This window comes from Piliocolobus tephrosceles, chromosome 5 (assembly GCF_002776525.5).
Source record: "Piliocolobus tephrosceles isolate RC106 chromosome 5, ASM277652v3, whole genome shotgun sequence".
NCBI lineage: Eukaryota > Metazoa > Chordata > Mammalia > Primates > Cercopithecidae > Piliocolobus > Piliocolobus tephrosceles.
The window spans coordinates 96,519,013-96,532,036 of NC_045438.1; the positions used below are offsets into that span (position 1 = coordinate 96,519,013).

General features: G+C 36.8%; 1 protein-coding gene across 2 annotated transcripts in view; it reads right to left on the reverse strand.

Annotated features, from left to right (window-relative positions):
- MYO6 (myosin VI) overlaps positions 1 to 13,024 on the reverse strand; it is a 164,148-nt gene that overhangs the window by 74,655 nt on the left and 76,469 nt on the right. For both annotated transcript variants that reach the window (XM_023219277.1, XM_031935621.1), the window contains exons 3-6: positions 12,788 to 12,857; positions 6,935 to 7,008; positions 4,993 to 5,122; positions 2,628 to 2,733 (exon numbers count right to left, since the gene is read on the reverse strand). In XM_023219277.1, coding sequence (XP_023075045.1) covers positions 2,628 to 2,733; positions 4,993 to 5,122; positions 6,935 to 7,008; positions 12,788 to 12,857 — 380 coding nt within the window. The remainder of the gene's footprint in view (positions 1 to 2,627; positions 2,734 to 4,992; positions 5,123 to 6,934; positions 7,009 to 12,787; positions 12,858 to 13,024) is intronic.

Consider the following 13,024-nt stretch of genomic DNA (forward strand, 5'->3'; position numbering starts at 1 on the left):
TCGGGAGGCTGCGGCAGGAGAATCGCTTGAACCTGGGAGGCAGAGGTTGCAGTGAGCCGAGACTGCACCACTGCACTCCAGACTGGGTGATGGAGTGAGACTCTGTCTCAAAAAAAAAAAAAAAAAAAATTCTATTTGGTGGTACTATGCTCATTACCTCAATGATGAGATCATTCACAACCCAAACGTCTATGTCACAAAATATATTCATAACAAACCTGCACATGTATGGCATGAATCTAAATGCTGAAATTATAAAAATGAAAAATAAATTCTATTTGTATTGCATTTAACATCTAATCTATTACATTTAACATCTAATCTAAAACATTATTTTTAAAATTGTTTTGGGAATATTCTGATTTTATCCAACTATTTGATTTTAAATATATCATATTCATCAACTACAGGAGATTTTACAGCCTTTTGTGAGAGCCTATTAATTCAATCTTTGGCTACAGAAAACAAGGCAATCTGCCTCTGAACAATTGGGAAGTTAACACTCTTCATGTTGTTTCACTGAAATACGAAACACAGACAAATAACTATTTGCCTGGCATATTTCAAAACAAGAAGCAATCCTTAATTTAAAATATAAGTTCATATTATTAGTTTATAATTCCTTAACTTTTTGTTCATTTTCATATATTAACCATAGACTCATACAGACTATTACATACAGGAAAGAAAGAAAAAGAAATTGAAACACTGAGAATCCAAGAATATTGGGAAGCATTCATTTAACCAGAATTGTGTATGCGTGCGTGTGTGTGTGTGTGTGTGTGTGTGTGTATAAAATAGCTGTTAAACTCTTCAGCTGATTTTACATAGATAACTCTGAACAGCATACATAGTTACATAATGAATAGTAAAATTTCATAGTACCACTATGCAGCAATCAACTAAGAACTGTAATTCTGTGGGAGTAACACTGGTGAGTATGCTGGTCCTAGCAGTAGTTGAACCACTAGATCTAACCTCGTGGGTACGTAAATTAAAAGAACTATACTACAATGAGTGTTACGATTCCATCCATTTTTAAAACACTATAATTCTAAACAAAGTGTAAGGCCAGGCATGGTGGCTCATGCCTGTAATCCCAGCATTTTAGGAGGTCAAAGTGGGAGGGTCACTTGAGTGCAGGAGTTGGAGACCAGCCTGGACAACATAGCATAACCCTGTCTCTACAAAAAAATAATTAGCCAGGCATGGTGGTACATGCCTGTGGTCCCAGTTACTTGGGAAGCTGAGGTAGGAGGATCACTTGGCTTGGAGGAGGTCGAGGCTGCAGTGAGCTATGATCACACCACTGCCCTACAGCCTGGGTGATGGGGCAACACAGCAAGACCCTGTTTTCAAAAAACAAACCAAACCAAACAAACAAAAAAACACAATGCAGAGAGTTTAAGTTAATGGCAGCAAAGGGAACACGTTCAGAGGCAGGCTATAGGGAAACAGAAATAAGGAGGCCAATTATCATAAGTTTAAGGTAAAAAATGGTTTTAACCATGCTAACAGAAATATAGACAGAACGTAAATGTTAGATTCTTAAGGAACATTTCTAGATCACCCTTTGTCTAACCAGTACTGGTCTCCTCCAAGATCCTCATGTGAATAACATGTCAGAGCAGGCTTTCAGTCATCTATAGATTAGCTTCCATATAAGGTGTCTGTATCTTAAAAGGGGTAGAGCCCACCATTCCAAACTATGTCATGAAATATGCAAAGGTATTAAAAGTCAACCAGTTCAAATTCTCAAAGAAATATTTGCACAGCCATGTTCATAACAGCACTATTCACAATAGCCAAGAGGTGGAAGTCACCTAAATATTCATTGACAAATGCATGGATAAACAAATGTACCATATCTCTACAATAAAATATTATTCAGCCTTAAAAAGGAAGGATGGGACACAAAATACTAAAAAATAAAAATAAAAGGAAAGAAATTCTGACACATACTACAACATGGATGAATCTTAAGTTGAGCTAAATAAAATAGGCCAGTCACAGAAAGACAAACACTGTGTAATTTCACTTACATGAGAGATAGCTATAGTAGTTAAATTCACAGAAAAACTGCAAAGTAGAATGCTTACTAGATGAGTGGATAAATGGAGTTGTTGTTGAATCGGTCAAGTTTTAGTTTTCCAAGATGAAAGTTCTGCAGGCTGTACAGATTGGCTGCACAACAATGTGAATATACTTAATGCTACTATGCTATACACTTAGAAATGGTTGACAACTTTTACATGTGTATTTTTTTACCAGAAAAAAGTCAACCTGGGCTGAGCATGGTGGCTCATGCCTATAATTCCAGCATTTGGGGAGGCCAAGGCAGGAGAGTTGCTCGAGCCCAGAAATTCGAAACCAGCCTAGGCACCACAGTAAGACTTCATCTCTACAAAAAAATTAAAAGATTAGCAGGGCATGATGGCATGTGCCTGCAGTCCCAGCTATTCAGGAGAATGAGGTGGGACAATCACTTGAGCCCAGGAGGTCAAGGCTACAGTGAGCTGTGGTGGTGACACTGCTTTCCATCCTGGGTGACACAGTAAGACCCTATCTCAAGGGGGGAAAAAATACGATCAACCTGCTCAAATATTTCAAGTTAGCTGAATACTCACCTTAGAACAAATTTTGTATTTTCTGTTTTACCAGCTCCTGATTCGCCAGATACAATGATAGACTGACTCATCTTGAGCACCTTCATGTCTCGAAAAGCTTTATCAGCTAGGGTCAAAATAAGACATTAATGATGGGCAATATATTAAATATAAAGTTAATAATAGAAAGTTCACTTTAGGAGCACTTACTCTTAAAGAAATCATAAACGTTCAACGTCAATGAAATTTTAAAATAAAGTCATTCAAAAGTGTTCAAATCATTTTAGAAGTATTTACTTTAAATGTTGTAACTTATTATCCTAAAAGTTAAGTAATATGAAATCCAAATAAACAACTCTTAAGTTTCTGATAGAATGTCTTGATATTATGGGCTATAGCTCATCTCTTCGCAATTCCAGAGCTGATCTGCAGAGGGATTTAGAAAATGGTCACTACGCATAACTAATGAAGTCCCCAGCGAAAAGCAGGAATTAATGAGCTTCCAATTAAGAAATCTGGCAACCACAAATTCGGCTAGAGAAAACAAAATACATAATGGCAAAATAAATCTGTGGGTTTTTTTCCTGTAATACAACTATTAAATTTATGAATCTTGTAGAATTTGTCAACATTTTACAAGGAGGCAAAATTAACAGCTTTAAGTTTCCTAGATTTGCCACTGTTTACATATATAATTTTTAACTATCTTCATTACACTCCAACAATTTAGGCTATAAACTGTATTAAGTATCAAGTCTACACAGACAAGTTGAAACAATTTAATGCTGTTAAAGCAGTCTCAAATTGAGACAACTGTAATTCAAAATTAGGTCATCACAAATTTGGCTATATAAGACTATCTCTCACCTCAGACATGTGCCAAGAAGACTTTAGAAATGGCTTTTACTCTAAGGGGAGAATGCAAACCTTATGCAAGAGTACACACATCCCAATGCAAATCATATGCAAGAGTACACACATCCCTTTGTCCAATTGATCAGCAACCTGTTCCCCTGTTCCACCCCCATCCATTTTTGGTTTTTTTTTTTTTTTTTTCTTCTGAGACATGGTCTCTCTCTGTCACCCAGGTTGAACGTGGTGGCATGATCTCAGCTCACTGCAGCCTCGATCTCCTAAGCTCAATCAATCCTCCCACCACTGCCTCCAGAGTAGCTGGGACTATAGGCAAGCGCATGCCTGGCTAACTGTTTCATTTTTTTTTATAGAGACGAGGTTCTGCATGTTTGCCCAGGCGGGTATTGACCTCCCGGGCTCAAGCGATCCGCCCTCCCAAGTGCTTGGATTACAGGCATGAGCCACCACACCCATCCTCCACATGTTTTTAAAGAATCATTCCAAACACTTGTTTTTTAGTAGTAAAAAGCTAAAAATAAAAGCTCATTGATTTACATTTTAAACATGTAACTTTTCTCCAGTGATAAGTTTGCACATATTCAGGTTCTAAGGGATTTTGCAGGCTGAACACACGATGCCTGTCATAGCTTCTTTCAGCCAAAAGTAAATCTGCTGTTGCCCTGGTAGAGTAATTACGTCAGCCATATTTACCCTACTTAGTAGCAGACAGCACACAGGTCAACCAAATCTGGAAGTGAAGTCTGGTTAGGCCAACACACAAGCATAAAGAGAAAGCCCAAAGAGAAACAGGCTGCACTACGACCAAGTTCCAACACATGTCACTTAGCTGTTTTATGTCTGAATGCAAAGGGTTAGCTAACACTTCCGTATTTGGTGGGAAGAGGGGTAACTGCTCATTCTGATCAAAAACCTCCACCCGCTATGCCTCAGATCTGGAGGACTTCAAAATAAAAGAGAAGCTGAGAAAGGCAAAGAGACACTACTGTCTTCCCATACAGGTTCTCCAGCAGTATAGAGCATATACTACTTTTAATCCTTTAATTTTATAAACCCCTGATGCAAGATGATGCCCAGAAGTCTGTTCTTATAGCTCAAATCTAGTCCAAGTAACACACTCACAAGGCATGAGCTGGGTAAGAAATGAAGGCCAGGACCTCAAAACTGTGAAGGAGGACACTTTTAAGATGGAGCTAATGGTATTAAAGAGCCTAAAAGTACCATTAGGTCAGTTTTATTACATCCTACTTTCAACTGTCCCAAACAGGACACAGGCATTTAACACAGATAATGATGTACGGTATGCCTGCCCCATTAGTTGATTGCAAAAGTGTTCTTCCCCACCCTGTGTAAAATACTTGCTCCTAACAACGTTGAGATATCCAAGAAGTATACAGTTCCTCCAAAATATATGTTTAATTTATGGTATCTTTTATTAATCTAAAAGAAAAACTAAGTAAATCTATACAATATAAAGAAAGACAAGAATTAAAATACAACTAAAATCACTTACCAATTGCAAAGACATGAGGTGGTCTTGTCCCAAGAGATTTTCCTTGATATGACTTTATTGTTTCTGAAGAATATATTTTAGGTATGTCAAAGTATGGATTCACTGCAATCAGAATGTTGGCGACATATGTCTAAATATGAAAAGCATAAACATAAAATTTTCCAATTACTATTTTCATTTAAAGATAAACAAAGCTCATAGAAGAAATAAAATACAAAAAATCTCAATTATCTATACAACTAAGACTCCCAAATCAGTCCTAAATATTCCAAGTATTCCCTGATCTTTATAGGACCCATATTTCTCCAATTCTTAATAAATATTTGTATCTTACCAACCCACAGGCACCTCAAGTTCAGCATATCCAAACTCAAAATTATCTCTTCCCACCTACCTCTGCCTCAAAGAAAGTATTCTCCTTCCATGTGCTTCCCCAGGGACATGGCATCACCACCAAGTCACCACAGACAGAAATCTGAGTCTCTTAGCTTCTATCTCATTCAGCCTTCTTCTGTCAACTCTACTTATGAAATCTACTCCCACACCTAAGTTTTGGTCATTTGTATTCCTTACCTAGTGTATTCACCCTGCTACTGAGGAGTTTAATACAGCTTGTAGCACCTTCTAGGCCCATCCCTATCACTGAATGCCAAGGATTGATTTAGCTCTGTGGTGACCATTTGGTTCCAGATTTCTTCCACACAATATATGCTAACCATTACCTAGAACATTGATGAGTTAAATGTTTAATGAGTAACTTAAGCTTGCTTTTAATTTTTGAATTTAGCACATATTAATGTTCAACATGAGTCAGTTGATTTGAGTAAATTTTGCCTCTAAATATATTTCTAATCAAGAATAGCCACATTTAAACTTAAATATGTTCTTTATTTAGTTGATTTTGAAAAAAATCAGGGAGAAAAGTAAAGTCTTAAAACTATATATAACTAGAAGATGGCAAGTACGCTCTTTTGGAATAGAATAAATAAGTCCTATTTCCCAGCTGTCACTACTTGGACAGATGGCAGAGACTAAATGTAATTTAGTCAGAATTAAGTAAGTACAATTAGGCAAATTGATAGTGATATAAAAGATTAAGACTGTCATTTGATCTAGTAAGTGTCAAAGAAGCCATGTGTTTTCTTCGTTCAAAAATAATGAAGAGCCCCATCTTTATAACAGGAGAACTACAATGGGGTAATTTATCTCCAGCCACCAAAGGACTATATGGTTAGGTCATATTGTAATAAAATCTCATGCATGCCCAAAGAATAATTATAATTAAAACATACTAGGTGAAGTATCCATCTGAATGATTTGATGGAAGCCCTGACTATTTACACTGAAAGCATTTTCTTTCATTTTTGAATATTCTGGACTTTCAAAGTAGAGTATCTAGGATCTAATGAAATTCAGCAACTAAATATTTAGGTTCTATGGTCAGCATTCCTGTGTTCTTAATATTTCCTCAGATACTATCTTCTATCTAATTTACATTTTTTTCCTCATTCAAATTTTTAATTTTAATATACATTCCTTACAGGCTGCCTTACATTGTCTTCCAAACAATGTGGAAAGTGAATCAAACATATCTACAGACATACCAAAAGTAAAAAATCAAAACCAAAAACCATTATGGTGTTTTCAAAAATACACAAACTGGACATTTTTAAGTCCAAAAGATACTAAGCAACACTCTGAATTCATAATTTCTTTCCACGAACACTGATTAAGTGCCTTCTATGTACCAGGCATGTTTTAACCCCCGGAGTTCAAGTTGTAAATTAGAAAAAAATATTTGTCCTCACTAAGCTCATACTCTATTCAAGAGGCTCAGATCAAGCATGATTTTCTGTTAGAAAATTTCAAGTGTGACAAAATCAAAGAGTACCACTTGAAATAATTATCTCCACAAAAACTGACACCATAGGAAAATACTTACATAAATTCTGTCTTTACTATATCGAACTTTGATATTATGGAGCAGTGTGGCTTCATTTAAATACATTAGTGAACCTAAGACAGAACATTTACATATCATTAGAGAGTTGAAGAAAACAAAATAAAACAATACTATCTTAATCTGAATCACTTTGACTTATCCTAAAAATCAATTCCGGCTGATGTAAACCCTAGAAACTGATTTAAAAGCGATCCAGTTTACATGTGTTACAGAGATATTTTTAAGTAATGAATTTTCAACTAAAGGAGTAAACCTAGTGAGTACTGAGTACTCGTTAATGAAGGTTGATTAAAAAGTACAATTCAAGAGGGAAAAAAGTATTATAATAGATAGCTCTGATTTTAATACACTTCTGACACAACAAAGTGATGACACTAATCCAATCTGATACTCAGAATTTCACAGATAAAACACAAAAGATAAAACTTTAGGATGGGAACAGACCATCAAATCATTCAGGGAGTCCCTCACAACTCACGTAAGAATAATCCTGGATAAATTATGTATGTCTTAACTGAGAATATGAAGCTAATTAATAGCTGAGTTTGAACAGATAAATCTTGTTTCTGTGACATCTGCTCTACTGAAGTGTCAGGGTTGACTCCCAATCTAGTCTCCAAGTCCTTCAATCTCCTGAGCTCCATTTCTATCCCATGCTAGAGTAGACAAAAACCACTCCTCTTCTCAACCACCTTGTTTCTGTTATTGGCACCACCATTTTCTCTGTCACTGAAATTGTAAACCTTAGTCAACACTAAAATCATCTTCTCTCTCCCTCCTTATTCTAAACCAGTTTCCAAATCTTTATGCCATGTAAGAAAGTATAGTATAATGCCAGTTCATGGCAGGTACTCAAAGCATAATCTGAATCTCTCAATGTATCTCCTTTCTTTCCATTTCTACCGCTCTAATACCAGTTTAGTTCTCATTACCTCTTTTGTGATCATGGTAGCCGCTTATTTACCTATTGCCTCAGTCTCTCTCCTCTCTAATCCAGACTTCTCAGCACATTAACTAAAGTAGAGGCCTCATCAAATCTCTCTCCCCATAAAATCATCACTGGGTCTCTATCAACATCCATATTCACGTCTGATCGGGCTCTTAATAAACCTACATTCATGACCTTTTCATATAATTTTCCAAAATTCACCTTAATACTAACTTATAGGCAGACTGAACTATTTATTAAATATGGGTATCATTCATCTATCAGCTTCCGTGTAGAATATCCTCTACATTTCTAGGTGTGAAAAATCTACCTATTCTTTAAGGTCAGTACAAAAGTTACCTCACAAATGACACTTCCCCATTCTCACCACTACCACTAGAACTACTATCTTCTTTGTAATTTCTTTATGGCTCTTACTACACATTGCCAGTGTTATGATAATTTTACGTATCTGGTTTTGTCTACTATATCAGATCCTTGGGGGCAAGATGCTGCCTGATTCATTTGTTTGGTCCCTCACTGAAATTGCTCATGTGCCTACACTGCATGTATGTTAGGTGTTGAACACACTATTCAACACCTAACCAATGCTGTCAAACAAGAGCCTCTTGCCATATACCTACCTCCACAGACTGCCCATGCATCTATACTCATTTAATGCAGCCAATTCACTTTCACCTCACTGCTTTTTTTTTTTTTTTTTTTTCTTCTTTGAGATGAACTTTCACTCTGTTGCCCAGGCTGGAGTGCGGTGGCACGATCTCAGCTCACTGCAACCTCCGCCTCCTGGGTTCAAGCGATTCTCCTGCCTCAGTCACCTCACTGCCTTCTAGTGCCACTTAGGGCAGAATAAAAGAGAGTAAGAAGTGGGTAGAGGCTCCTAACAGCTGAATGGCAGCTTTCCTTTGAATTGAGGAAGGACATAGAGAGGGTTAGGCAGCAGAGGTATTAATATATCTGGTTTGGGTATGAGGTCACTTACCTTTCTATATCCCTAATCTTCTTCCATCCTTGTGCCCTGGAGCCTGGTCTACGTGTTCCTCTTTCTTTATCCAACGCACTCTGTTGAACCACTCCCCATCTCTCTCACTTTCCTCTGAAATACCTGGTTGCATGATGTTGTCACTGCTTCCTCTAAGTAAAAACTCCTAATCCTATAGTACACTTCCCCTGTGAACGCTAATCATATAAGCCTACACAGACATGGGAATTACTACTTGCTCTCCTATCTTTACTCCTTCCACATTCGCCACCTACCTTTTCAGGGATGTGTATTTATTAAACCAAATAAATCTCCAACTGATGAAATATCTGCTGATGACAGTAAGAATTTGGACAGGAGGGTGTTCCTCTGAAATCATGCCACACAGGCCATTCCATTTTCAAGAAGACACAGAAAAAGAGAGGGAGAGGAAAATGTTTGCAACCCTTGTTTTGCCAGAATGTGAAATGCTAAGTCCCAACTGCCTACATCTCCCTAAAGGTATGACCTAGGGATGTTCACAAGGGCCTCTCAAATAGCTTCTTGCTCTACCGAATAATTCCTTCTTCCTTTCCTTTCCTAGTAGTCAGTCCTAGGATTACTTGGCTTGACTATTCACATGCAACTCTTTATGTAAACTGTTTACCTTTTATGCCTAATTATTAACAGATTTAACTATACCCAAAAGAATATTAAAATGTTGAAACAATTTAACCTAAGATATATAACAAAATATTTGAATAAACAATTAGTTTCTTTATAAACACTGTTTTAATAAATAAATATATAACAAATATATGTAAACGTTTCTAATGAAGATTAGGTATGACTTCAATATTAAATTTAGGTATCTGACTAGAGAGTTGTCTCAGCATTTAAGATCCTGCTTAATCATTACAGCTCTGGCTCACTAAAAGAAAAAAGGAACCCACAAACAACTTCAGTACAGAAGTCAATCAATTCCAAATATATGTTGTTGTAGACGACATTGCACTACTGAAAAAGAGACTAAGGCAACTTTTAGAATTCTTTCCAATTGTATTTATTTATTATTTAGAGACAGAGTTTCACTCTTGTCACCCAGGCTGTAGTGCAATGGCGTGATCTTGGCTCACTGCAATCTCTGCCTCCTGGGTTCAAGGGAGTCTCCTGCCTCGGCCCCCCGAGTAGCTGGGATTACTGGCGCCTACCACCATGCTCAACTAATTTTTGTACTTTTAGTAGAGACAGGGTTTCACCATGTTGGCAAGGCTGGTCTCAAAGTCCTGACCTCAGGTGATCCACCCACCTCAGCTTCCCGAAGTGCTGGGATTACAGGAGTGAGCCACTGCGTCCGGTTTCTTTCCAATTTTATGTTCTATACTTTATTATTCTCAAAATCTAATAGACAATAATTCACGAAGAACATTACGTGCCATGAAAGTCATAGTAGCTCAAAATCAGCAGAGGAAAATGCTATTATTTTCCTTTTAATTACTGACTTCACATGCCCAATTTTCCTATTCTTGTGACAATAACCAATAGTCAAGTAAAACAGCAAAATTAACTTGCTAATTTCTACATATAAAACCCTTCACATAGAAAACTCAGAGCTATAGCTCGGTGCAGTGGCTCACACCTATAATTCCAGCACTTTGGGAGCCCGAGGCAGGCAGATCATCTGAGGTCAGGAGTTTGAGACCAACCTGGCCAACATAGCGAACCCCATCTCACTAAAAATACAAAAATTAGCTGGACATGGTGGCACACACGTGTAGTCACAGCTACTCAGGAGACTGGGGCAGAAGAATTGCTGGAACCTGGGAGGCAAAGGTTGCAGTGAGCTGAGATCATGCCACTACCCTCCAATCTGGGTGACAGAGCGAGACTGTCTCAAAAAAAAAAACAACTTAGACCTAAAAGTAGGTAATAAATGTTGCTACATTGTTAGGGCACTATTAAAAGACAACACATAGTGGGGTGGGAGTGAAATATCCTCATCATTGTCCCCACTTCCTCCATTAAAAAAAAAAAAAGACTTAACATGCCCCTGTTTCAGCAGAACCTTCGACACATACTTCAGAACACTCTCTACAGGCATCAATCATTTAATCTTACATTATTACCATAACAGAAAGAAGAAAATAATTTTAGAAATATGCATGTGAGACCCTGTGTATGTGTGCACGTGTGTGTGCGCGCGCGCGCGTGTATAACACAAAGTTACAACTATAGTGGTAGCTTTGTGTTACAGTGTGTCATTCAGCAGAGGACAGTGGTATGGTGGCATGCCTCAGATGAAAGTACTAAGTGACAGAACCACTGCAGTTGGAAACCTTCTATTCTAAACTCAACAAAGTTGTGTTAATAATGTGGTTTCAGAAACGGGCCTTCAGTAGGGATGGGCTACTATCTTATGAGAACAGTTAACACCCACACATTAACATTGCTGCCATCTGGCATCACCAAGGAAACCACCTGCAAGAGGCAGCAAATACTGAGGTTGTGAAAATTTAAAAGTTAGACAAGTACAGCAAGACAAAGCAAATGGAGAGAGAATGTTTTAAAATATTAATTTAAGAAATGGATTAAAAACTATTCAAAACCACTTGTTACATTCAGAGACATACACATTAATATATGAAAAGGATTGATTCCCAGTTCTGCATACCCGAGCAAGTTTTAACAGAAGAAAAAAAAATTCTATTTTAGACATGGTATAGTCTCATTCTTTATTATTTTATTCTGATTGCTATCCAAAAATGTATTATTTAATCAGACAAACTCTCCAGCAATTTTGGAAAGGAAGGGAATTCTACATTTTTTTCCTCAACGTCTTGCACCTAATGAAAACAGTTACCATTTATTAAGAGTCATTAGACGCTGTGCAAAGCACTTCATATCATCTCTAATCATACAATATACACATTACTTCAATTCTACAGATGAGAATTTCAGAAGAGAGATGAAATGCCCACGAGCACGTAGCCTCCTAATAACATAGAGTCAGAATTAGGCTTGCCTAACTCTACAGTTACAGTCCATGGCTCTCCCATTACTCCCACTATTCTATGCTACCACCATTCTACATATGCAGGTTTCATAGGTTTACTCAAATGTGAATTCCAGAGAAAATCAATAATAACAAATCTATGCCTTTCTCTTACCTTTTCTTCTCAAATGGAGAATTTTTAGTATGAGGTACCTTTAATGAAATCCATGACAACTGTACATAACCGTTAACACTATCTTTTTTTGTTAAATGGAGAGCTGTTAGTGTCAAGTACCTTTAATGAAATCCATGACAAGTGTTCATAATTTTTAACACTGCTGCCTCCAATATGAAATGATTACTGCTTAATCTTAAAAATGTAAGAATAAACATTGGCCTGTTCCACAGAGAAAGGCTTTTTTCATCAAACATGCCAAGATGTTATAAGTCAAATTAATGCTGTGTTTTAATATAATCGTTCTGAAATTAATTTTTCAATTAGTAATTATATAGAATTTTTTTTAATGCTTGTTTGCTTCAAATAGTGATGTTAAATGCCTCCTACCAACTTAACTTCCAAATTAGTGAACCACATATAGTACTATAAAAACCACCTGACTCTAGATAAGGTTCAACAACTTTCAAAACTGTTAAAAAGAGACCTTTAGTTCAAGCCTCACAGTAATTACCATTCCCCATATTCATACAACTCAAATAACACCAAAAGAATACTCAAGACTCTTTCACCAAAATGCAAATATGAGACAACATGGAGGACTCGAGTTCCTTCATTCACATGAACATTCGTGTCAAAAGACTAGATTGTTTCTGAACCATCATAGTGTATTAGTAATATAACCACTAATTTATTTTTTTAAAAGAATAGTTTCCTTTTCTGTGCGGAGAGTTGATTTTTAACTTGGTACTTACAGTTATCTTCCACATCTTTTTTACTGTCCTCTTCTGCAGGAAACACTTGGTTTATGAGAGCCAAAAATGTCTAACAAGCAAAACAAATGCTCATTAAATTCAAGGCTTTTAAATAGTAAGAACAATAGAAGGGCTTAATTGGTTGCATACACTGTAATAGTGACAACAATATGCTCTATATCAAAATATAATACAGATCCTACTGTTTAACAAGTTATTAACCCCAAAACAGAACAA